This window comes from Perca flavescens, chromosome 14, assembly GCF_004354835.1.
Source record: "Perca flavescens isolate YP-PL-M2 chromosome 14, PFLA_1.0, whole genome shotgun sequence".
NCBI classification, from domain to species: domain Eukaryota; kingdom Metazoa; phylum Chordata; class Actinopteri; order Perciformes; family Percidae; genus Perca; species Perca flavescens.
The window spans coordinates 12397840-12425817 of NC_041344.1; the positions used below are offsets into that span (position 1 = coordinate 12397840).

A 27978-nucleotide genomic window follows, 5' to 3' on the forward strand; every position below is an offset into this window, starting at 1 on the left:
TCATATTTTTGATCTTACTTGTGGGCTGTTGTTTGGTTGATAAGAGAAGAATGCATTTAGCATCAAGCAGCTGGCCTGCATATGTAAAACATGAAAGCGTTTTTCTTTTTCTTGTTTGTTTCAGCACAGGAACTGAGCGCGAGGATGGCAGGCTGTGGTGTTTCTGTCAAACATCACTCATACACAAAGACACACAGATGTACATTACAATGGCTTCCTCTTTGTGTGATTGTTGTTTGATCCCTAAGGCAGGCTGTATTCTCCAAACAAAATCACCTTTGTTATTTCACACTGTTGAAATGATGGGCTTATGAGCTAAAGGAAGTGCTATAGTTTTGCCTAGATGGCTGCAGCATGTGCTGTCTTGTTCACCAACACCAATATACACCATAATCCGTAACTGGTCAACATTGGAGTTGTAGTATTTTCACATTGTTTAGTCTATCCAAGAGTCCACAGTGACATCTTCAGATTGCTTGCTTTTTACCAATCAAAAGTCCAATATTTATGGAATGTGATGTGACATATGATACAGGGACAGCAGAAAAATCATCACATTTGAGAAGATTGAAACATAAAATGTACGGTATATGTGCTTATAAAATGACCAAAACAATTAATAAATTTTTACAATTGAATACTTTTTCTAAAGAACGACAAATCAATGAATCAGCTAATCGCTACAGCTTTACTTGCAAGCCGTGTCTGCTCCTACTGTAACTGCAAGCAGGTTAAACTGGCATTGACGCCATTGTATGGACAGACCTTGTGTTGCAGTGAGTATTTCTACACCAATTCTGATTAAGTTTGGACTACACTGCTAAGAGGTCTGAGGTACAGTTTAGCCCACAGCAGGCTAATCTTCAGCATCTGCCAGATGAACTTCAGGTTACTCTTCAACACTGTTGATCCACACAGGTAAACGTGTTACGGTGGAGAAGTGGCCTGTGGCTTCATTCTTTCCACTCTGTGTCTGAAATGTGAAGTTTGCCTCCTGTACGATCAGTGCTTTAGCTAAGTAGGAAGTTTCAATGACTATATTGTTTAAGCTAATCATGGTCTTTCAAGGTTCATGGGTGTACATTATTACTGCAATAATCGACTTTAGTATTTGGCTCTTGGTTCTATGTTGGTGGGCCTTAAAACTCCCTGCAGGAATTAAACCTACACTGTGTTAATACTGCCAAGCAAACATGACATTAAAAGGAAATCCTTTGTCTGTGTTTGAAGATATTTTAGGTTGAAGTTTTCATATTGATGGAGACTAGAGATTTAAAAACCTGTGTAGTTGTAGACTCTCTGTCTGGCATGCAGCTCAGCTCGTGCACCCATAATTAGACACCATTAATGTGCAATTACATGAGTCATGCTTAGCCCACATTGCATCTAGTCACTGTTCATACTTAAGCCCACTAAGAGCTGCCCTTTTTTTGTGTCATGCTTTTCAGCTTGCCCATCTTTTGAACAGAGATGTCCTGCCATGGCAACGCTCAATTACATTCCCACCTTGCTCTGACTTTAAAACTACCAGAGGCTACATTCACATTACTATGTATCATTTTGTAACGACATTTTGAAACAAAAAACGACTTCCGTCCACACAACTATCCATATTAATACGTCTGACAACACATATTGCGTAAACGTAGCTAAAGATATGCATTTTTAATCAAAAATTTATTAGTGTGGATATAGCCCAAACTGGTTATAAATAAGTAAAACATTTTGACATACTTCAGGTCTGAATGCCTGTTGTTTCAGGATCAAATAGGATATCCAAAATATTTGGGGGCCATTACACCATTTAGCACCTCGAGCATGTGTCAAGACAGTACAACACTGCATATATTCAGAGCGTTGCTCCACAGGAGTACTCAAAGTCTGTCTTTAGCACGTCTTCACTGGCAGTTTTGACAAACAATAAATGGATTTAGAATCCGTTGCATGTCGTGTAGACTTATAAATGAACTCAATGTAGCTTCTGGCTTTTAATCACAGCACTTTACAGAACACCAGAGTTTTTAAAATAATGTAATAAATGTGTCACTAATTTAGTTGGTGTTGGTGATTGATAGCACATTTTGTCTTTGGTTTGAATAAAAGGGGATTACAGTGTTTTTGGCAAGACGTTTTTTTCTGAGGCTTAACATCTTAGCATGACACAGAATAATGACTTGCATATCTACATCTGTAACTGCAGTCAGACTGGCCCAGACTGGATTAGAGCCAGATGATGAAACCCTCTTCAAACATGACAATGCACTGATGGCAGGAATTTTCATTTGGTCAGCAACACAATACTATACACATTGCTTTGCTTAAGTTATGAACCAGTATTAATCAGTTGATTTATAATCTACTGTTCCTTTAGGTCTTATTGTCCAGACGTACCCGGCTAGCCTCTGTTCCACTATCTTATGTTACTCAGCACAATCTAATCTCTCATTCAGCATTTCTGTCATCGGTTAAACAACAAATTAGTGTTAACATGTTTTGTCAGCATACAAAAACACTACAGCTCCCATGAAAATGTACAGCGTAGCAACGTAACTGTTTTGTCCATATCCATAATATCCACCAACACTCTCCCATTATTGGCATTTTCCTTACTCTTTAGCTGTAATCTCTGCTGTCTAAAAATACTCCACTCGCCCATGGATTTGCCTCTTTTGTCGACCTGCTGACCTGCCAAAAATGTTTACTTCTGTAACAGTACTTGGGAGTTGTGGTTTCACTTACTCTATATAACAGTGTTTGTTTCATTGTGATCATAGTATAACAGGAAAGATATAATTTAATCTAGAATAAAGTTATTCAGACTATAAATCTGTGGTCATTATTTATATAAACATAACAATGTAACAACTGAAATTTCAGCAGTGTGTTTATGAATCAGTCTCTGTACATTTTGTAACACAAACCCATTGTGCCCCAGACATTCTGGCTAGCTGACTATTAATATACCCTGTGCATACTGTAGGAGACACTTTGGACTCGTACTGAGGGCTGCCAAACTCTCACTCACTCTCAACTCACCCAATCACACTGTATCTGCTGTTTCTCAAACTTTGAAAAGTTTACACCCGAGTTTTATTGTTTTGTGGACGAAAGCTGAGACGTACTTTGTTTCATCTGACAAGCTGCGAGCTGTCAGAAGTCTGTAGCTTTGTGAGTGAGGGTGAGATGGAGAGCAGCCAGACACGAGAGAAAAAACGCAGCAAGAAATGACAAAACGCTTGTTAAAACATAATAAAAAATGTATGCTATACAAAAACAATAGCTAAACTTTTGTTAAGATTCACAGTATTGGTAGAAAAAAATTTGCCTCACTGAATAGATGGCTATAATGACAGACATTCCAATCCTTTCTGCATTTTTTTTAAAATTTTTAAATGAACCCCTGCCCCATTTGAACAGATCTCAAATTATTTCCTTAAAGCTGCCTACAGGTTTGACTAACAGACCTGATGCGCCAGTGAGTGTCACGCCAACAACAAAAACAACACACACATTACACTACTACACTTGCAAACACGCTCACTGCTGGTCAGGATTAGCCCTGGATAAGGGGATCAGAGATCACCACCTGCCGCTCCCGTCCCGTCATCTCATCCTTCCAATGCATCTCTATTCCTTCTATTTATCTTCCTTATATTACTGTCTCCTTTCTCTTCCACAGTCCCTCTCTTTCTGATAGTTATAATGTGTGGGACTTCTTTCATTAACCTTACTCACCATCTCTGCAGCCTTCCTGTCTTTAAATAGCTAGCACATTATCCCTGCTAGAAGTTCTAACACGTTTCCCTCAACTGAGAGCAGGATTTACCTTGGTTCCTATTTATTTTTTCCCAATCTTGCTCTTTCTTTCTTGAATGCACCCTTGCCGTTCTCCTCCATCACTCCCATCATCCCATTATGGGTTCCTTCCCTCACACTGTAGTCCTGTGTCTTGCTGACTCCCTTGAGTCCAAATCCTCTTAAGGAAAAGGCTTGGATGGGAATTCAATCGCTGCACCACAAGGATTGAACCAGATCAGCCAACAAAGCGACAAAATTGCTCCCCCCCTCCTCGCATGCCCCCCTTCCACACATGCTCCTGCCCCATCTGCGCTCTCTCTCTCTCTCTCTCTCTCTCTCTCTCTCTCTCTCTCTCTCTCTCTCTCTCCTCTCCCGCCCCCCCTTTGGCTTTCATCTCAGGTGATAAAGGCCTATTTGTCAGAGCTGGCAGCAGTGAGAGATTGGCATCCTGGATGGAGGAATGTGGCACATCATGATTTTTTTTTATTTTTTTTTTTTTTTACCGTGCACACTGATAAGTGCATAAATAGCCACATGTATTAACAGGCATGAAAATATTGTTATCTGGATTTCCACTCTTCCTAGTTATACGTTTATAATCCAACCATGTATTCATGTCATCTGAAATCCACGGGGTAACCCATGTTACTCAGATTGTCAGTGGAAACAGGCAAACAATTGCTTACAGTGGCCCCGAGAGCTCAGCGTACTGTAACTTAAGAAAACACAAGCAAAATAGAAAATAAATAGCCTATATTAATTTGACAACACATGCTCAGCATTTAGAAGAGAAATGTGAGAAAACAGCCATATACAGAACTGCTGCAAGTTTCTGTTTCTGTATTTGGTTGTCTTTTCTTTCTCTCGTTTTCTTCTAAATGCTGCGTCTGGGTGTTGTCAAATTGATGAAGAGGTTTCCTTCGTTTGCTTGTGTTTTGTCTGTTTGCACGTTGGCAGTGCGTTGAGCTTTCAGAGCCACCGTAGCTTCTCCTCCTTCTCCAACCCATCCTCTATATTTGTTGTATTTTTATGTGCCGAGGAAGACGTGGCAAACTTTGACCCCTTCAGTCCTCGAGAACGCTTTTATGTCATGGTGTTAATGATCTGGCTTTGAAGAGCTGGAGGGTTTTTCTTTTCTTTTTTTGGCAACAGATTGGTTAGGGACACACAACAACGGATCCGAGAGACGTTAAAATCGGAGAAAAAGGCTGGACTTTATTACTATTTGAAACTGGTTACGTAGTTCATCCATCAAGGAAACGCGTCTCCACACACACACACACACACACACACACACACACACACACACACACACACTTTTTAATGTGTACATACAATATGTGAGCACAAATGCAGACACTTGATGTGGAACACACAATCACACACACCTCACCCTGCCCTGGGGATTTTTATAACGCCAGTGAAACACACAAGCTTTTAAAAGACAGAGTTGATGGAAACCATGTCCTTCCATTGACAAAGTGACAGAGCAAACCAGACTGTGTGAGGTGTGAGAGACTTATTTTGTGACCCCGAGCACTAGAGGACCCCCTAACAATAGAAGCTGCTGACAATCCATCGTTACTATCAAGGAGTTTTCATAGGAGGTTTTCTTTGTTATTGAACTGAAAAAAAGACAAGTGATTGACTAATTGGCCTTTCTTGTATGGAACAAACTGTTTTTAATTTACACTCATTTGACTGAGCTGAAAGTGCATTGACTATGCACCTTGATTGTTAGAAGACAAGTTGATTAGCTTAGCTCTTAGTCTGGAGCGCATGATCAGTGATTAATGACTTTGACCCCCTCTTGAGCCTTAAACTATGTGCTTGCCATTGTTTGAAAGATTAAGGGCACGGAGTTTAAAACACTTAGCAGTGCCCCTTTATGTTGCACATTTTGTGCATGCCAGAGGTAAAAAAGCTAATGGGAGACTGAGGACAGAATGTCTGAAGTACCACAGTGTTTTATTTTCCAAATCAATTTGACAACTCCAGAGCAACGCAAGACGTTTGGTATATGCAGTCTTCAGCGTGTAATTTACATGACCCGCATTTGGCAGTACTTGAACAACTGTTCGGTTTAAGAACAAAGAGTGCAAGTACAAAGCATCCACAGGCATCATGGAACAAATGCACACACATACACAAAGCCTAATTATAGTGATAGGGTTCAAACAAAACACATTCCAGTGGTGTGTGTGTGTGTGTGTGTGTGTGTGTGTGTGTGCTTTGTTGACGTGAAAGTTCAGTCAGCGGTGCAGAACACGGGACACTGACTGACCCCATGTGCCTCAGGTGATTATGATACTTGTATAGTGTGTATGCCTGTATATAGAGATTACTACACACACACCAGCACACACACTCATTAATCTACTATAGATGCATGTGCACACAATATTCATTTCAATTGACTTGTCCAGCAGCAGTAGTAGCACCACCACCTGTGTCAGTGCAGGAATGGTTGATATTGTAGTCCTGCTGCGGCTTGAAAGACTGCATTCATCCCTTTCCAGAGCACTGACTGACACACTGACAACTGTGTGTGTGTGTGTGTGTGTGTGTGTGTGTGTGTGTGTGTGTGTGTGTGTGTCGTGTTTTTTGCACACTGTATGAAGTTGGGTCAATGCACAGGTCAAAGCAACCCATTCTATAGTGTATATAGTGTTTGCCTGTGGCGCAGGTGTAATATGCACAGCAGAGGTTTATATAACACACCGTGTGATAGATCTCAGGTGGGAGCCCAGAGAAGCTTTTGAAGTCTTAACTGGTTAATAATGGTGGTTATTATTTACAACGTATTTAGGAAGCCATGTGGTATCTTGATTTGTAAAAGCATCCAAAACTAATAATAATAATAATAATAATAATAATAGTGTGGAATGAAAGGTTTCATTTATACAGGAGCCAGGATTCCAGTCTTTTTTTTTACCTCCCACAGTTAGCTAAAAATGGTTAATAAAACAGCCATTCTGAATACTTGGATGGATATAAATCACCCAGTCATTCAGGTGTTTGTTTGCAAACAAAATTCTGGTGGCAAAGTGGCAAAATGCCAGACCAAAAATCCCAAATAAACTGCACTGAGTGTGAAATAAATTTGAGGCAGGATGCAATATATTTGGTGTTCATGGTTCTGGTGTGACCATTAAAGATTCATTTTTGACAGTATGTTACAGCAGCAGTAGTTCATATTTTCAATTTCCAGAAACGAAGAGGAATTGGTCATATATCAGAGTCAAATGCCAAGATGTGCAGACAACTAAGCATCAGTGTCACCGGTGGTGGTCAGAGCATACGAGCGTGGGACATCTATAATTGGAGACTTCCTCATCAGAGAGACAAAGATCTCAGAGTCTCTAAAGAAGTGTGTTATTTCTTTCACACACATTGAATTGGTTTTAAGATTTTCAGGCAGTGTGTCTGAAACTGTCTAGGCCTAGATATTTGTTTTGAAGAAAGCTGATATATGGCTTTTTTAATTTATATTTATGTACTCCTGCAGTGTCTGAAGTGTTTGTATGCTGGCTCAAATGTATTGAAGTGGTATGCACATTTACTTATCAACTTTGTTTTAAAAACATCCCAATTTTTGCAGGTGAAATGTTTTTTTTTTTTAATGCAAACACAATGTATATAATGACGCTCCTGGTATTTCTGCACCCTAGCATTTAACTCAAGTCCTCCAAACCATGCAACTATATAGATCAATTATTCCTACCCTCTAATACCACCTACAGAAGTGTTTCATAAATGAACGCCCCTAGCGATGGCAGGAAATACGACCCACAGGAGTGTTTTCTGTCCTCATATCTAATACGCAGTTTTCAATTTACAATAATATGACAGAGAAAAGTGGCAAGCTCTCCAACTCCCAATATCTCAGAAATGAGCCTCTAGAGCCATCACACCTAGCACTTACAATCGCAAATTACACTGATCACCCCCTCAATCAACAATTCACATTTGAATCCATGTGGCATAGGTTACAGGACACTCAAACAGAGAAGAGCTTGTTTCAGCAGGAGTCTTGTCCCCCATGCAATAGCAGCCCTAAACAATCTCCCTCGCTGACACTGTTGTGAGCTGGTATGATGAATGCATTCATGGAGATTTTGCTTACTGGCTATGTCTATATCTATATGTTGCTGTTTGTTGTTATGTGTACTGGCTGTGGAAACAAATATCTCTTTGGGACAATAAATCTAAAATCTAAATCTAATATAAGAAGATGGGCCCAGCAAATGTGTGGCATTTGCTTGATAAATCGCTTAAATGATGGCTCAATTTTTAAAATGGTTGGCAATTAATTATCTGTCGACTCTTTATATACAGTATACTGTACCGTAAGCTTGAGCTTAAGCTTCCACAAGTATTAGTTGAAAGATTTTCCATCCATCCACCCCGTGTCCTCTTAGCAGGCCGGTCCAAGGACATGAGATAAAGAGAGACCTGTTTTCTCTCTCGCACTCCCTTACAGATGGTCTTGGCACCCTCTCTAAGTATTCCTCCTTCCCAGCTTTTAAACCAGAGTCTGTGTGTCGGCTGCTGACAGCAGCTGAGCACAGCAAAGCTTCAGTTCTGGGCCACATGCTACTCAACCAAACCACGGTATGCTTGCATCAAGGGAGCAAGCAGCCTGTTGGCGCAGAGAGTAGGGGTGGAACGGTACATGTATTCGTATTGAACCGAAACGGTACGGGCATCTCGGTACATGAATTTACACAGAGAATAAACGGTATAAAAATAAATAAAAGTTGCACGCAAATTAATTAATGTAACTACTGTTAGACGCATTTCTTTAGGGACACCTAAACTGTAGCTCCCCCCTTAGCTCTGAAGCTCCCGAGCTCCGCCTACATGTTGATGGTCCAGTGAGTGAGTCAGACCTAGCAGCACTAAGGACGAGTAGCCTAGCCTAGGGCGAGTGGTGGTGACCCACAAGAGTTAAAAGACCCGCCGGGGTCTTGGGAAGTTTGGGAAAACTTTTGGTTTCCCAGTCAGTTACAGTAGCACAGGTGAGAGAGTGGTGGATAAGACGAGGACTGTGTGTCGGTGTTGTTCAGCAGTTGTTGGGTATGTGAGTGGAAATACATCCAACATGCTAACGCATATCCGACGCCATCACCCAGATGTGCCAATCACTGGAACGAGACAAAAAAACTGTCCAACTTCTCCTCCCTACAGTGCTTCACCAGCCTACAAATACAAATCGGGCCAAAAAAAAAATCACTGAAGCAATCGGAATTTACATTTTCAATGCGCCCATATTCACTCGTAGAGGAACCTGGCTTCAAGTATTTGCTGTATGTACTCGAACCTCGTTACAACATGCCATCCCGTCCACACGTGAGGCAAACTGTCCCTTCCCTATACAACCAAACACAGACGTTGATGGAGCACAAGTTGTCAGCTGCACCCTCCGTTTCACTAACAACTGATGGTTGGACTTCGTGTGCTACAGAAAGCTATCTCACGGTGACTGCTCATTTTATTGACTGAGTGGGAAATGAAAGCGTCAGTTCTACAGACGCGGCCCCTGTATGAGCAGCACACATTGCACTCACCTAGCTGAGAAGCTACAGGAGGTCTTGGCAGAGTAGAAACTAGAAAGGTATGCCGGTCACACTTAATAGTAAGAATACTTTCTTTTATCTTTTGTGGGGGAAGGTCTCGCCTAAGTACAATTTTTGTTTTGTTATTATTTTATGTAATTTGCACTTTCATAAATAAGCTAATAGATATAGCTGATTGTCTTATTTTGTTTACAAGTTACAGATGGAGTCTGGAGATGATGTGGGGTACTTATTGTTTACCGTTTACATCTTGCTTTACATACTTCAGGCTGTTCCAGCTAGCTCAGGGGAGAGACTCTATGACACTAGGTGGTACAGCCTGAGACATGCACAATACAAAAAAAATTGCCTTCTGCATTTTTGTTTTGCTTTCCCTCCATTGTACCGAACCGAACTGTGATGTCTGAACCGAGGTATGAACCGAACCGTGACTTCTGTGTACCGTTCCACCCCTAGCAGAGAGGAAGATAACAGTCTCATATGCATTTAAATAGAGGTGGATGTACACAGTATGCACTCATTCCTGTCCACTGAGCCGAGTATTACATAGCAGGCCTGAAAGATGAGAAGTCCTGTACAGACAGCGACGGGGGATGTTATACTGGCTCTTTTATTCTACTTTCTCTAAAATACACTGCAGCTCCTTGGAGAATACCTGCTAAGTTAGCAGCATAACTATTAATTTCCTGCTCATGCATAGACGAATGGCTAGGGTCTCATATAGTGTGTAATTGTGGGATAAAAGTTAAGCCAAGTGAGTATTAATGTGATGCAGGTGAAGGACTGAAAATCTGCTGTTTTGGGGGCCAAGAGAGACATGAGAACGCCGCACAGATATAGGGCCGGATTTTTGCTTAATTTCATGTTATATTAAGAGTGAGTGAATGTAATAGGGTCACGAGACCTTTTTGACAGAGCAAGCTTTTGTCATAATGCTAATGTTCTCCCCAGGTTAAGTAGGCACTGCAGGCTTTGTCATTTTCTGCCGTCATTCAGTCATTCACCTTTTTAGTGCAGCTAAAGGTTTCCATGGGAGCCAGAGGTGGCTATTAATTAAAGGAGGAAAGTAATGATGTCTATGAAAATTCTGTCTCAGTGCGTTTGTGTGTTTCTGTTTGTGTCTGCTGTAATTGCCTTTACCTGGGGCTTTCAAACCTCCTCTCTTTCTGTTGTTAGCTTGCTTTTCTTCATCCATCCGTCTCTGCTTTGAAGAATAACATACAAACGCTGGTTCCCTTGGGCCCTCAAAGTCCTTGTAAACCTAAATGGATGGCCAATAAATATAGTTAATATTAAAGCTATAACTATTTTCCACATACAATAATTGGCCAATATTTGGATTAAGTCATGTTTCATGAAAACCTAGTGAATTACCTAGTTATAGCTCTTACAGTATGTAAAAATGAGTCGATTAATGGATCGACAGACACAACAATGTCAGGAAAGACTAAAATCTAGTAGGAAGATTATTTACACTTTGTGGATAACTTAGAATGTGAAGGAGGCATGGTTTAAACATCTAAAAATGAGTGAGTTATTATCAGGACAATAAGACACTTGGATTGCACCTAGTGTGGAATAGAGGTTAAGGGGCATTTGAGATTCAATCGGCGATTGGTCAGTTTGGGATCTTGGGTGAACTTTTTATCAGCTCTTGTTAAACAAGTGCTGCTTCTTATTCATACAGCTGCTCACATCTGTGTGTACATGACTTGACTCCATTTTGAGTCCCTGCAAGTGGTTTGAGCCTCTGATATGTGGTTTTCATGATATGTACTGTGCTATCACTTCCAGCTAAATCGAGAAACTCCCATGCTTCGTCTTAGTGCTTTTGGGTTATTGGAGTCTTTGAGGTACCTGTTTTATATAACACAATTTAATCTCTCTCTGTCTCTTACCACGTTTACTCTTCTCTTCTCTGCACTGCTCAGCTCAAGCTTTTCTCTTAAGCTTCATATTTCTCTCCTGTCTGGAGGGAAGGAAGCTGCCGTGCTGCAGCAAATCTTCCTGTTTCCCCCATCCTCAGCACCAGGGATGACTGGAAGGTGAAGCCCATTTCCTAGTGTCTAGAGTTTCACAGCTGACAAAGAATGTAGTGCTTTCCCTTGCGTATCAGAAGCTGTTTAACGGCGCTGAGGAATTTCCCCAATTCCCAACCGGTGGACAGGCAAGCAGGGAGGCGTACAGGAGGGAGGAGAGGATGGCATTCGTTTAAGGGAGCAGCAGAGCTCGCTAGACCTAGGAATCTGTAGAGCTCCTTCTTGTGCAGAAGGCATAAAGTAAGCCAGTTACGGTCCATGAAGCTGGATACCACAGCACTGAGGTATTCTCTAAATAGGTCCATGTTGAAGCCACATGAGCTCCACATTGTTCCCCTCTTTATGAGTTCTGGGAGCACTCAGGGAGAAATTTCACAGTGAGAAGGTTTACATTAACTTAACTTTTAAACCTGATCAGGGCCTCTAGAGAGCCACTTGACAGAATCAGACAATCTTTAATTAGAGTGGTGAAATATTTAGTGGTCTGAGATTAAGAAAATCAGCTGTAATATGTTGCAGCATGTGAGACGCACTCACAGAAAAAAACCAAATGAAATACAAAAGCTGCTATGAGATAAGAATGTTACACCGTTTTGTTGTACTCCTTTTACTCAGTTTTGGTGGAAGATGCATTATCCATTGACAGCTAGGGGTGAGAGTGAAGCGAGCACCATTGTTTCCTCTTGCCCGTCAGTGGTCCGTTAGCATGTCTCTGTTTTTCTTGGAAACCATGAAATTGACTTTCATCCTGTTGGGAAGCAATACTGCATGGGAGGAAATCATAGCCACTCCATGTTGTGTCTTACTGGTGTGTAGGAAGGAAAAAACAGTGGAGTATGTGGTGCTGGTTCAAACGCGGCACGCTATGGTAGGTGGGCTTAAGATTCTCCTCACACCCACTTTTTACATGGTATAAAGTTATAGTAATATACAACTACAGATGACTCAGTGAGCCCCCATCAAGTTCTCTTTTTTTTAATCATTTGTTAGCTTTGAAGTAACAGTTAATTCTCTAGTCCACTCCTACAGCCAGAAAGTGGTCGCCTCACATATGGATTCAGTTTTAGTTGTCAAACTGGACTTTAACTTGCTTCTTTTTGAGAGACTCAGCGGTGCTATGAGCTCAATGCTAAAATGCTCACAATGACAATGTTAATATGGTGATGTTCAGCAGGTATAATATGTAGTTATCATTTTGGCATTTTTAGGGATTTGGTCATAAATTTAAGGATCACCAAAGCTATTGCAGTTAACCTTAAGGGGGGCATGGGTGTCTGTATAAAATGTTATGATAATCCATCCAATAGTTGTCGGGACATTTCATTAAAAAACACAAATGGCAACCTCTTGGTGTTAAAGGAAAAGTCACGGGATCACCAAAGTCATTTATCATTATATAATATATTATTATATTATCGCGTATGTTTAACATTAAAACATGATTTATAAAACAATGGCAACGATTATTAGGCTATTTTAATAGCTTAGTATTCTATGCAAAAAAGGTATGTAAAAAAGGCTTTAGGCCGCCCTACACATTATTATAGGCCCTGTTTATGATGCAACTTCATTTTATACAATATATGTAGTAGGGGGTCCCTGCTCTATCTCTCTTTCAGTAAGGGGTCCTTGGATTAAACGTTAAAGACCCCTGATGTAGATGGTTCATCATTTTAGTTGCTACCTTCTTCTTTATCTACCCTGTCTATAAACTGAAAAGCCTTCCAACAGCCACCAGTTGTAGTTATTGATGCTCTCTCAGTGGGCAAAAAAATGTTCTAGCAGTGAGGAGGTAGCTGATCTGTCATATACTTCAGAAAGTCGGCGTATTAGCTCAGCAGTGACTGACTGTCTGAACCAGTCAGCCAACATATCTGTTGAGCTGCAGAAAGATCTGCTGTATTTGATTGTCCTGTCCTTACTGGACCGTATACCTAATCGATATAGGGACATAAAGTGATTCCTTTTTATAATAGTGTGCAGGGCAGTGGCAGAGGAACGAAAGGGTAACTCATATTTTTACCTTTCACCCTCTTGAAAATCTCTAAATGATATTTGGACAGTTGTGTTGCTGATATTTACCATTTTATATAGTTTTTTTTTTTTTAATTGATAGTAATTAAGGTAATTTGCATTCACAACAGTTGTCACAGACACCGTGATCTAAAACTACAGCTTCCAGCATGCAAGCTGACCATATGCCACCTGTTCAGTGCAAAACAGTAGGGATCCCAAGTCACTTAGTAGCTGGTGAATACATGCAAACATCTAGCAAGTCAAGACACCAGATGTTTTTCCTGGAGTTGGCAGAGCAAACTAGGGCTAAGTTATTCTTGGACTTGCATTTGACAGGAAGTAAAAGAGGATTCCTACGGGAAGCTCACGTTGCTGTGTTTCTGATGGATGTCTGAGTGACATTAAGCAAGTGTTTGGGAACATTTTAGCTATAAGAAGTTAATAAGTTGATGTGTGACTATGTGATCTTCGGACTAAAACCAACAGTGTGTTAGTCTGTCAATACTTTCTGACTTCCCCTCGTCTGTGATTCTCAGCCCCACGCCCATTAAAAGTGATTGACAAATATATACTTTTATTTAAAAAGAAGAGGCTTTTTTTTAAACAGCTAGGCACTGTAGTATTTAGCAAACATTACAGGAATGACATGATTTTTATTGGGGACTATTTTCAGCTGTGGATAAATACACATTTGGTGTGCTTGTATTTACGGCAACAGGATGGTGTATGTAGGATTGACTCAAAATAAACTACAGAGCCCGTGGTAATTGTAATGTGTGGTTCCTTGATGTGTTTGTAATAGTTTTTGGTCAACAATGGAGCTCAGTACAGAGGAACAAACTAAATCAAGCTTTGGCTACACAGGCACTTCTTGTTAGTAAGATCAATTCACTGTTGGTTTTGGTCTTTAAATTGAATTTGCTAACAGTGACATACATATTATCACTAAATTTATCTTATAATTGACAATTTAATTGATTGACTATGTCTCAGTGGTTAATGTCAACTCGTTTTCTTGGTGTACTTATTGATGAAAACATATCTTGGAAACCTCATATTTCATTTATTACATCCCAAATAGCCAAAAACGTTGGAATAATTGGAAGAATTCGTTATCTCCGTAACACAAAAGTCTCCCTCAGTCTCTATTATTCTATGATTTATCCTTTTATCAGTTATTGCAATATTGCCTGGGCGAGCACGCACCAAACCAAGCTGCAACAGATATGGAATTTTCTCCCTCCCAGCCTACGGAAACTTTCTCCACTATCATTCAAAAGATCTGTGAGAAATCTTTTTACTGTATCAGTAGCTTAATATGTCTCGTCTTTTCGTCTTTTTTTCTTCATTCTTTATTTTCTCTCCTCATTTAATTGTTCTTTTCTTCCGGAACTTTTTTATAGACAATGTTTTCTACGTTGTTGTTTTTTTTATTATTATTTTCTATATGCTATCTTTTGTTGAATAACTTTAGGGAACCTAACACTTCTGGGTTTCCTTTGCATGTTTTATTTTGTCGTAGATGTAATGTAATGTGGTTTTAGTGTTTCCCCTTCAGTTTTAGGAAGGCTGTAAGTTTCACACAGCACAGTATGGTGCAGACACCCCTGGAAGTTTGAGCTGGAAACCCCTTTGGCTCCTGCCAACCCCCTTATGGAGGGGCTTGAGCCCTGTGGGATGTTGTATATGCCTTTCTATGTCAGACGGCTTTTTGTTTTGGAATAGGAGACAATATGAATCGGTCCGAACGCACCCACACACTCAGCACCTACAGAGGAAATGTGATCTAATCCTTTAGGAACAGGGAGAAAATTAAACGAAAAAAGTCAAGAGGGAGGTGGGATGGAATTTCCATAGGACATTGTATAGTGTTGAGCCGCTGAAATAAATGTATCTCAGAGACATCTAGTCACAAATTTATGCTAAGCTGTTGTGGTGACTTTAAGCAATGTGTTTTCTTAGTTTTTGTGAATCTTTTTTGTGAATCTGATAAAAGTATTTAAAGTATAACTGCAAGCTATTTCTATTTTTACATGAAAGACAGGTAGGATATTGGAATGTCTCATATAGCTGAAATGCAGTGTTTGAACTTTCTTGAGTTGTTCAAAAGCTGAAACTTGTGTGGTTAAGTTAGGAGGCGACATTCAGAGAAGTAGGTTTGTAAACCGTAAATGTCAACTTCAGACTATGGCTCTCTCTCTTGATCACGTTTTGCACTTCCTCTCTCTGTCTGTGTCTCCCCCACACACACACACACACACACACACACACACACACACGTGTACACAGCGACTGTTCCCCACCACAACTCAGCTGGAGTAGCTCCAGACCTTAAGGGCTCAGAGAGAGTTTGATTTATGTTGACTTCCTGCAGGAACTCCCCCTCTCCTGAGCCTGCAGCTCAAAGACTATCAATTAGTTCCTTATTATGATTCCCTTGGAGGGCAATAAAAGTTAGAGTGGGTTCAAAGAGCACAAAGGCGCGCGCGCGCACACACACACACACACACACACACACACACACACACACACACACACCTATTTTGGCCCATTAGAGTTGCAGTTTAGACATCCTCTCCTCCAGTCCTGTAGGTGGCTGTTACTGTCTGCTCTGCTCTTATTTACATTTTCCAAACAATGCTCACCACCCACATACATAACACACGCAGACCTTTTTCCTGTCTATATTGCCACCATTTCTTTCAGTCATTAGCAGGTGGCGTGGGACAAATTTAATGTTTCAATGTCACCAACTCCTTCTGTCCTCTTGTTTTTTCTGTCTGTACTCCTCCTGTCCTGTGCTTTTCAGTCTCTAATCACAACATCATGTTTCTAGCGGTTATTCATACTTGATCCATGAAAGCAGCAGCTGTCTGCACTGTTGATGGCCAATGCTGCGTGAATTCAGGGAAGCCAATTTGTCGCCCTGTAAAGCCACCAAACTCTTCCGGACTGGTCTTCTCAAGTCACTCATCTCCTATACTCTCCATATCCTATACTCCACTTCAGTTGCAAAGTTGTAGAAGTTTTTTTTTTTACCACTTCCAAATCTAATTTGAAAGGTTTTGTCCAAATGATATCCTCAGCCTCAACATAAAAACTGTCTTCAGGATCATTTAATGACACGCTTTGTGTATATTATGCCCATTGATTATGATTATTTCATCTCCGTTAAAGAGAAAATGTGTTGTTTTGCTCTAAATAACAGTAATGAGCTTCAGCTGGTGTATAGTTATGGTGAAGAAGCCAGCCACAGGAAATCTGAACACTTTGTCAGTTGATAACAACATACAGCACTACTACCTGTATGTAACATTAATTAATTAATTAATAATCAAAGCTGCTGAATGATTATCAGATAGGGTGACCAGACGTCCCGAAAAATTCGGGACAGTCCCGAAATCCAAGCAGTTGTCCCGAATCCCGAATCCTGCCCTAATTGTCCCGAAAATTAGAGCAAAGTCTCAAAAGCAGACTCTCGAGTATTTTTTTTTTTTTTTTTTTTTTTTGACTCTCAAGTAGTTCTAGTCTGATAGAACATTAAAAACTGTTCATGGTGATTGAGTCATCCTGCAGCCAGCTCCCATCAGCTGCTCATTGGCTGCAACTTGCAACGTGAATTTTCATTCATTCATTTTTTAAATGGAGGCTCAGGCTGGTGTCCCGGGACACGATCAAGATCAACGCGTAGCTAAAAAGCTAAAACGTCTCTGCAGGTACGGGGACGACTGGGTAGGGGAATACCCCTGGATTACTGCAGTTTTCCGCGATGCAAACAAAGCGTTTTGCAATGTATGTAGGAAGGAGTTTGGTGTTTCACACGGGCAGGGGGGGTGGGGTCCGACTTCAGGCTCCATGCTAGCAGCAAACTACATATAGCCACGTATAGCCACGCTTTGCAAAAAAACCAATTCTTCATCTTGTTTAACACACAACTTTAATGAAACCTAGATTTTTTTTTAATGGTATATGTTTTTTTTTTGACTCTCAAGTAATTATAGTCTGATAGAACATTAAGAAGACCAATACAAAAAAAAAAAAAAAAAAATCACCACCACAACCGCCCCCCGAGAAAAGATAAAGTGAAAGACAGCAGGCCAATCTGCCACCTTTACTTTGTTAATTAAGGATTAGCAGGCTCTTTCTCACTCTCTCTCTCTCTCACACACACACACACACACACACACACACACACACACACACACACACACACACACACACACACACACCCCTTCACATATTATTGAGTTCTTTCATAGATGCAGATATTTGTTTGCCTGGTTGTGATAATGAGAACTGATTTCACTCACAGGACAGAACGAAGCAAACAATACAGTCCACAGAGTACTGCTTTCACACTATGCATATGAAGAACATTGATATTGTGAAAGTTATTACAAATAGAGCCTCTAGTGTGCCACTGATAATGACTAGTAAACTTGGGCCGAGGGGTCCACCTAACCTAACTATAGTCGTCATGTTGATTATCAATTAATTATTTTGACAAAAGTAACATCTTCGAGTTGCTTGGGGTGTCTGATAAATAGTCCAAAACCTTTTTTAACTTTAGCTGTTAAGTAAGGCTGTCAATCGATTAAAAAAAAGTAATTAATTAATTGCACAATTTGCTGTAATTAATCGCGATTAATCGCTTTTTTTAAATTGAGACTGAAGCTTATAATAATGGATATTTAAATGCTAAATCACATAACTTTGCAAATATGAAGAAAAAAACAAACAAGGAAAGGTTCTGCTAAGTTCAGAATGTTTAATATCTTTCAGAACAACAGCAGCAACAATTTGGCTTATTTAGTCCTGCTGAAGGCTGCTGGAAACGGCTAGAAACTGTCTGACTTGAGAGCAGATTTTTGTCACCGGCTGCTGTCGCCTGCTCTCGTCTACTTTACAGGCGAGGAGCAGTTCATCTCCAACGAGCCGAGAGTTCAGTCGGCGGCAGGGCAGTCGGGACTCACCCGGAAATGGCGAGCAGGATGAGGTGACTAGAGTCTCAAAATCTGACGGAAATCTTCTAAACTGACCTTTGTTGAGCTGAAATGAAGACAGATTCAGCAACTGCATGGCCTATTTCTCGCTTAAAATGTTTTCAGAAACATGTTTCAGTGAACTATTTTAGTACAATATGAGATCGTATTCTGAACGGCCGCCATGACAGTCTGGCTTTGGATTTCCGGAGAAAACAAACCCATGTGACGCGTTCGTCCAATCAGCTGCCGGTTTTCATTACTTGGGCAACAATACAGAGTAGCGCCGCCTGCTGTTATGGAGGCGTATTACGTTTCTCAGCCGCCACATTAAGTAAACAAACACAGCTGCGTTAATTTCATTAATTTTTTTAACGAGTTAAATATTAAAAAATGAACGCAAAAATTAACGCGTTAATTTTGACAGCCCTACTTTTAAGCTATAACCAAGAGAGATGGTTAGCTTAGTTTAGCATAAAGACTGGCAGCAGGGACAAAGAAAAAGTCTGGCACAAATCCCCCCATAAAAATATGCTTTTTGTACAGATTACACAAATGAGTAATTATGTGTTTGTAGGTGCTGACAGGATACGCATTTGTTAGTCTTCATGCTAAGCTAAGCTAAGCGGCTTCATACTTAGAGAGTGATATCAATCTTCTCATCTAACTCTCAACAGGAAGGTGAGTAAGCAAATCTCCCAAAACGTTGACCCAGAGAATATTTTGCATTTTTGCCTGATAAATGAGTCAAAAGGAGGAAAAAGGAAGCTTTTTGCAAGTGAAATGGCTAATGTTGGTGCCCTTCTCTAGATATTCCTATTAAATATAGCAAATGGGCAGGGGGCTGATGTGAAGCACAGTGCCTTTATATGCAGTAAGTAGCGATGCTTGGAAAACAGACAGGGGTGTTGCTTTTTTCTCTCTTGGTTCTTGAGGTAGACTTAAGGAAAGGTAAAGTTAAGAACCAGAGACGGCAGCAGACCAACGAAAGAGGATCTGAGCCGCTGTCTGTCTGCCAGCCCCCGTGCACTTATTTTCCCCTTTTTCTTCTCTCTAAAGTCAGTGTTATGATGTATGTATGTCTGTGTACTCGTCTCACGCCTTTGAGATGTGAGAGCTGGATAAGGATTTGTGTGTCTGTCTGTGTTGGCACATATGTGTGTCCCGTGGGTGCTTTCATGGACATGCAGATGTTCTGTTTATGTGTTTATGTGTTTATGTGTGTGCGTGCGTGCGTGCGTGCGTGCGTGCGTGCGTCGTGCGTGCGTGCGTGCGTGCGTGTGTGTGCATTCCTTTGAGGAACACTATTTCTCCTGGCCTGACTTGGAGTTGGGCTAATATTTGCTGTTAGAAGTGAGAGCGGTGTGTCAACAGTAGGAAGTCAGGAGCCCAGGGTTAGTTCAGATGACTCCATTTCCCCAATATGTATCCCCTCATCACCTCCGTCTGTCTCTTATAGAAAGGAGAGGGAGATGCAAATAAAACACGCACACACACACACACACACACACACACACACACACACACACACACACACACACACACACACACACACACACACACACACAGTAAGCGCATACAGACCTAGTGCCTTTCAAGCCCTGCTAGGCATGGACATGGTGATGTTGACAGGCTTTTAGCAGAGCAACCTCCAGGCTACAGGATTGTCTGCAGTAGTGGGTTATTTCTTTCTCTTTTCTCATCCTCTCCTACTTTTTGTCCACCCCCACTCTCTTTTTTTAACCCCCACTCTCCTCCTCAGTCTGTCCTTGTCGGCCTCTTCTCTGACATCCATGATTTGTCCAATCTTGGTCTTCATGTCTTCTCTGGGTCTACAGGTCAAACAGTGAGAAAGTCAGTCAGTCTGGAAGCGGCCCTCCCGCTGGCGTATTAGTTCATTAGCAGGCAGACATGCCAGTAACAGCAGCTCTTCTCACAGCTAATAGAGGGCATGCATCGCTAGCTACTAGCTCATTATGGCAGTTTGCCCTCCTTCTTGTTCGCTTTCACTTACTCTCTGCTTGTCTGTCCCTTTCATACGTCTCTAAGCTTAGTCAGACTATGTAGGATCTGCTTGTTAAGGTGTCTGACTTTGTGTGTCTGTCTGTGAGCAAGTTTCCCCTGCTTTATAATTACCAGCCGTGACAGCGATGCTGTTATTATTTTCACCTTGTGAATCTGTGTGTGTGTGTGTGTGTGTGTGTGATCATGGCAAAATGTGGTCATGGAGACACCTTTTGTGGCAGGAACTACGACAGAGGTTTTGAGTACTCTGTGGACAGAATTATTTTTTTGGGGCTTTTCCACCTTTAATTTGACAGAACAGCTAGGTGAGAAAGAGGGGGGAGACATATAGGAAATTGTCACAGGGTGGATTCAAACCCTGGACCTCTCCGTCAAGGTATAAACCTCTCAGTATACTGTATGTGCGCCTGCTCTACCACTGAGCCAACCCAGTTGGACAGATTTTGTCACTGCGATAGACATATCATCATAACCATGCAAGATGCGGCCACAAAACTTTAGTTGGTCTGAGCAAGGGCACCCAGAAGAAGAGGGGTGTCATGGCTGGTGTGATTCCATCATAAGATGGTCTGGTGTGATTCCATCATAAGATGGTCTGGCTATCTATTTACTTACCCTGCATAGCGGGTCAGATAGCTCCAACAAGGCTAAATAAAAATAAATAAAAAAAAGTCTAAAAGGGTCAGGAAGTCTCTGAAATAACTTTTGAATTATGTTAAATCAATGCAGATGTAACTGAGTTATTGAAATGAGTAAGGGTTTGATTTATTTATTCTTATGGATTAATTGTCATTTGTAAGAGGAAGATTGTGATATTTCTTCTTTCAAATGTTACATCGCTTTCAAAAGATCAGTGATGTGACTGTTTTACTGGGCTTTCAGAATGAAAAAAGCGCTGCATTAAAAAATAAATACGATGAAATATGATCCAGAAAGTACATATTGATTAGTAGAGCCATTTGAATGTTTATCAGACACCAAGACATTGGAAACTTCACATGATAATCATTTAATTGTGGCGATTGCGGGTAAACTGTAGAAATATGGCTTTGTCATTACAAAGTGATCCACCTGTTTGGTTGGCCAATGCAGTGCCTTGATGGATGATGTTGCATTGTGTTGTGGCAAACGATCAGGCAGGGGCCTCATTCAATGAGCATGCTGTGTTGTTTTCATACAGGGCTTAAGTAATAAATGTGAACGTGGCCCATAAAATTAGGCACACAGTCAGTGTTTTTTTATTTTAGGTACCTGGAAAAGATTTTTCCGACACTGCTATTACCACCAAGAGGAGTAAATAACTATCTGTGTGTTTGTGTGTGATGGAAAGTGCATGAGTTCTATTACTATATGTGCTGTTATATGACCCGTGGCTTTCTTCTTATTCATTTATTTCAGTGTTGCTGCACACAAATGTGACATGTCACATTGAAAATATGTGCCTTTTGTTGTGTAAGTATGCTGTACCGCACAGGGACTGTTACTCAGGAGCATTGATGTTTTACAGCTACAGGTAGCAAGACTAGTGGAAAGTTAGGCCTGATTTATGAAGAGTGACTGAATGCAACAGTGTCTTTGATGCGTGTAATATCCAGAACACGTTGTGTATTTGACACCGGTTGACATAGTGAATAAAAAGGGTTTACTTCTCAAAATTGAATATCAAGTTACTGCAGGTGTTAACGTTTTTATTTTTACTGGTTCACAAGATTTAGTGAATGGAGACATAGAAAGAGACATAGGTTTCTAAAGATGGAAGAGTCAATAGACTTTTGTTGTGTAATAAATGGGATTTAGAAATTGTTCTCCATCAGATATTTAACATTCATAGCCAAAAACAAGATACGTTGCAACAAGATAAGCTGCTAAAGTAGATATATCCAATTGGATCCATTTTACAAGCTTCCTGTCTTGAATCTCTTCCACCAGTAACACTGCATGATTTTTTCAAATAATTCTTTAGACTAGAGCAGCCATGCCATAGTGGGAAAACCAAACCTGTCAACTAACTGGTTTTCGGCGTCTACTCTGCTTTACTTGTCGACAGATTGATGTCTGGTTCAGCTCAGAGTCTGCAATAAGGGCTGAAAGCAGAGACTACCTGTAAATGTCACTGGATTTGATAAGGAGAGAAAAGTTTATCGGGTGGCTGTGTCTGTGCACATGCATGTGTGTGTAAGTGACAGAGAAAGTCAACACTTGCTAGTTTGTGTGTCCCGGTGGGTCAGATAAAGTCAGGGAAGTTTATTGAGGTCAAACGGACCATTTCCTCCTCAGATCTGCACTGATTTGGTGCTGCAGCGTAGCTTGTACAGTTGAACCTCTCCAACCCAAATGCTTTGTTTAAAAGTGTTGAAATAATGATTACAAGATTAACTGAATAATCAAGAAGATAATCACTAATTAATCAATAAAATGAATCATTAGTTGCAGCCTTAAGGGATTCCTGGTTAAAGAGAGAGAGAGAAAATAAAACGATAATTAGCTAGCTGCTTGTGCATCACTATACATATCATCCATTTATTCATTTAGCGAGTCAGGTGAAAGTGTTTCCAATATAATTATAATGTCTTTGAAATCTGTGTTTATGTTTTACGAGGGGATTTAAAGCTTCAATGTTAACACTTTAGCTCTTGCAGTTCTTCGCGTTTTAATGCGTGTGTGTGTGCTGTCTTGTTGTATGCTAAATTGCTCACTCTAATGTATGTATAGTCAATGAATCAATGAATGCTTGCATACATTTGTAAAACATGTCCACTCATGCATGGATGTGTGTGCGGCCTCTATCTCATTAGTGCCCTTTGTCACCAGTTGATCTGTGGCCCGTCTCCTTTTGGTCCATTGTGCTCATATTGGCAATGCATAAAGCCCTGTGGACCGCATGGACCGGTGAATTGGTTTGGATGAGAAGAAGGCAAGAAAGGTTAAGATAAAGTTGCTTTGAACAAATTCTCTCTTTGATCAGGCAGCTCAGCAGAAAGACCTTTCTTCCAGAAGTCAGAGCCAGTTGAGAGAGGAGAGATCTAGATACGTATTGTTCTGTTTCATCTCGCCTCGGTCTTTCTTTTTGCTCTATCACGCTGTTGTTAGCTGTGTGTACTCCTTGCCTCTTTGTTATGGAGAGTGCCAGGTCTCTCTTTCATTACTCCACACAAACACATATGCACATACAATGACTTAAAAGCATTACTGAACACACTCACATTAGAATACTGAGTCTAATTGGAAATGCTAAGATGAATCAGGGACATAACTGAAAGAAGGTATTTTCTCTGTTCTCTTTCTAGTGCTAAAATGATTTGTTGCTTCATCGAGTGATTGAACAGAAAGCTAATCTGCAACAACTCGGATAATCAATTCATTATTGAAGTCATTAATCAAGCAACATTGCCCAAAAAGCGTCCTTGTTCCAGCTTCAAAATAAGGATTTGCTGCTTTCATGTGTTTAAAATCTCTGTAGATTGAATTTATCTCAGTTTTGGACTGCTGGTCAGACAAAACAAGAAATCTGAAAATGCTACTTGATCTATGGGAAATTGTGATGAACATTTTTTAATATTCTGTCTTTTTTCAGTTTTTAAATTGCAGACAGGAAAAACAGAAATGCTGAAACCCACAGAAAGTTTACATCATTTACAAACTTGAAAAAAACAAAAACATTTAACAGACTATTCCATAATGAAAACAGCCCTACCTGTTCAAACCAAGAATGTCCAAAACATATTTTTCCTAATTTGTCTTTGCACATTCTCTCAGCTTTCTCACAGCATGCCTCTTTTTTTGCCTTTAACAACAACAACAAAAATCACTTATTTCATGTCAAGCAAATTGATTATTTCCTCCAATCTAACTTCATTCAGCCCCGGGTTTATCAGCACAACATCCTCACAGCACACACAGGGGTGATATGTTGTGGCTTTTCTCTTTTGTACTCTGTTTTTCTAAAGCAGGACTATCAGTATAGCAGGGGCAGTACAGCTGACCACAGATTGGTGAATAGGAGTTGAATAGATGTTACCATGGATGTGTTTATAGCTATTCCAGACACACACACACACACACACACACACACACACACACACACACACACACACACACACACACACACACACACACACACACACACACAATATCAATAGTTATGTACCACACACACAGCTGTATCCAACATACATCTGCCACTGCAAGCCACTTTAAGGAAAGACATTTTGAAATCTTATTTCTCGTTAAAATATCAGCTTACACACCATGAGCGCAGGTGCTTTCTTCAAACAGGCACTGTTAAAACTGTGGTATTTTCAGCCAATCATTCCATTAAGCCAGAACACAAACATTCCCACCACTTTGGCTTGTTGTCAAGACAACAATGCTGTGGGAGGGGCTACATGTTGTGATTGGACAGTCACCTGTGCTTTATTTAAGTCATCAAATGGTGACATGTTTTTAGGGGTTCACCAAAGTCTTTAGGATTTATTATCTGGGGACCACCAATGACTGTATGAAATCTTATGGCAATGAATCCATAGTTGTTGAGATATTTCAGTCTGGACAAAAGATGTGAGCTGAACGACACATTGCCACCCCCAGAGCCACACTGCTGTGTGAGAGTGCTTGACTTTTCCTTGAGTGCCACCAGCACTCCAAAGCCCACACTTGTCCTTTAACGTGGACTTCTATAAATAGAGATGTGTAATAAAACCATCATGTCATCAAAACCTTGTTATCTTGTTGTTTTACAGATAGCAGACGCAGCCAAGCCTTCCTCTCAGGCTGATGACTTGTACCTAGATGACACAGGCTCAGGAGGTTACTACCCTGAAGATGATGATGACTTTAACTCAGGGTCTGGCTCAGGTAAGACGCACACTTCTACTTCATACTGTAGCAAAAATAAAATATATTCAAAGATACTCAACATCTCTGAACACATGAACACACACACACACACACACGCACACAGCATTTACCCAGAGGTGTGATGACATTAATTTTCAAGTCTGCTGCAGGTAGGCTTTGTGAAAAGTTTCTCTGTCTTTCACAGGGAAAGACTAAAGTTGCACTTCCTCCCCCCTTTCTCTTTGTCTATTCTTTCTTTCACTGCCTCTCTCTTTCTCTCACTCGATCTGAATTGAGATTGCCTTGTCACCCAAACTGCAAGTGTGCAAATTTTTCTTTTTTTCTTATTAGTTCCTCTGCTCTACTTGCTTTAAGCACCTTTACAACCCTCATTCATTGGTCAAAAGTAATTCTCCTTTCTGAGAGAGTTGTATAACTGCAGTGAGAGAAGCTCATGCTAGGTAAAAGGAGAAAGACTGTAATCAATAGCCCTTCCAATACTGTATACCCTATAACGCTGCCACTCTGTATTCTATAGGAGATTTAAACTTTAAATAATGCATTAAAATAAATCCACAGACCATGAAGGTAAGTTAGACAAACTATATCACTGTGGGCATGAAATATTAATAACATGAATGCCCCTATTTTACCTATTTGCACATGCACAAATCATAATCTTAACATTTTTAACTGCATTTTGAACTTCAGTAACACTCTGCCTTTTAATGGAGACATGATTACCTCTTTCTCCCAGGTGGAGGGGAAGATGTGGTGGAGGAAACAGTGACTGTCACTATGGTTTATATGGAGCCCAACGCAGCAGAACCCACCCAGGACTCCACCAAAGATTTCACCCCCAGGGTGGAGACAGCTACGGTCAGGGAAAAGGCCAGGGACATCACACCCAGGAAACCATTCAGAACAGAGGTAAGTACAGCCCAACTGATACCGGATTCTTGAGTCTGTTACCACTATTAAGTTTTAAAAAATCTGATAATGTCAATAATATCAGCCAATATAAATATTCTTCACACAACCTAACAAACATTAAACGGAACATTCCCTTAAATTATTATATATAAATATATATTTAACATTTGTGACATGTATTGGCAAGGACATTTGTTACTCTCTGGTGAATATCGTTATTCACCAGAGAGTGAATAAAGACTATTTCTTTAAATATACATTCTGTATTTGACAACTTATGTGTTACTGATCCTGATATGCCCACATGTATTTTTGCGCCACCGAGATCACATGGCGCTCTGAGTAGCCTAAAAGTCCACAATCACAATTTTTTAAGTATATTGAACTACTAAAGGCATAGGAAACTATTACATTAAAACATCCAGAAACATTGTCAACTCTTGCCATGTGCATTTGTATATAATATTAAGGCATAATGCAACTGAAAGTCATTTACTGCTGGTTCATTTGAAACTGAGAGTGACACAGTGCCTCAGTATGTCTTTAGCTGACCCAGTATGTCATCAAATCCCCAGTAATATCAGGAGCTGTGAGGTTGCTTTCAGGATCAAGTGCTCACATCAATTCTCATTGTTTTCGCTCCGTTGCAAATTATGGAGGATTACATCTCTCTCGGACATAATCACATATTCTGGAACCATCCTAGATCTCACTTCTGTGGGATGCACTGTTACTGTACTGTACTGGATACTACATCTGTTTGGGATTAGTCGTCAAGGTCTCAACCCCTTAAGCCAAACCTACCTAGCCCAGTTACATTTCTTTCCCTCTTGCCTCTATCACTACTGCCTTAGCCAAATGTACTGGAATAGTTCCAGTTTGGTCCTTTGCACTTTTCTGTAGTGTTATTGGAAAAAACATGGGATACATGGGCCCAGATCCATACCAGATACGTTGCTTCATTTCCTAGAGTCCCAGCAAAACCTCAGGTCCACTGGCTCTGTTTTCATTGCCTACTTGTTTTGAGCCTTGCAATCTTAAATCTTTTTGGGCAATCTGGATTTGTTCCATTTTGGTCTCCATTCTCCTCCTTTGACTAGACATTAATGCTAAGTGGACCAGTGGAACTCTCACTTTTTCCTTAAATGTATAGCTAAACATTGTTTGAAATGCACTTATTTGCTTTCTTGCCAAGAGTTAGATGAGAAGATTGATACATTTAATATGAAGCTCGAGCCAGCAGCCGGTTAGCCTAGCTTAGTGTTAAGACTGGAAACGGGAACATCTTGCATGGCTCTGTCAAAGGTTAACTATAGCCACCTACCAGAATCTCTGAAGCTTACTAATTAAAACATTATATCTCGGTTGTGAATATTTTGTTTTTTGTGGGACTATTTCTGGGCTGGGCACAGTGAAATAGTCCCAAACATAACCCCCAAATTGTAATTTTTAAATATAAAGTTTTTGTACAGATTAAACAAACAACATATACCGTGTTGATACGTGAGTTGTAGAGGTACTGGTAGGTAGACAGCTTTTGTAACCTAGGCTAGCCGTTTCCCTGTTTCCACTCTTATGCTAAGCTAAGATAACTGGCTGCTGGCTGTTATTTCCTATTAAACGGACTGATATGATAGTTTTATCAATCTTCTCATCTAGCTCTCAGCAAGAAAGCAATTAAGCATATTTCCTAAATATCAAGCTATTTCTTAAATATATAACAGTAGTGATGCATTTAGGGATTATGCCATAACACCAAAGGGGGTTTTC

The 27978-nt window shown here is 40.4% G+C and overlaps 1 protein-coding gene across 1 annotated transcript in view; it reads left to right on the forward strand.

Annotated features, from left to right (window-relative positions):
• The window catches only part of sdc2 (syndecan 2), a 48446-nt gene that overhangs the window by 14537 nt on the left and 5931 nt on the right, over positions 1 to 27978 (forward strand). The window contains exons 2-3 of the mRNA XM_028597338.1: positions 25179 to 25293; positions 26033 to 26205. Coding sequence (XP_028453139.1) covers positions 25179 to 25293; positions 26033 to 26205 — 288 coding nt within the window. The remainder of the gene's footprint in view (positions 1 to 25178; positions 25294 to 26032; positions 26206 to 27978) is intronic.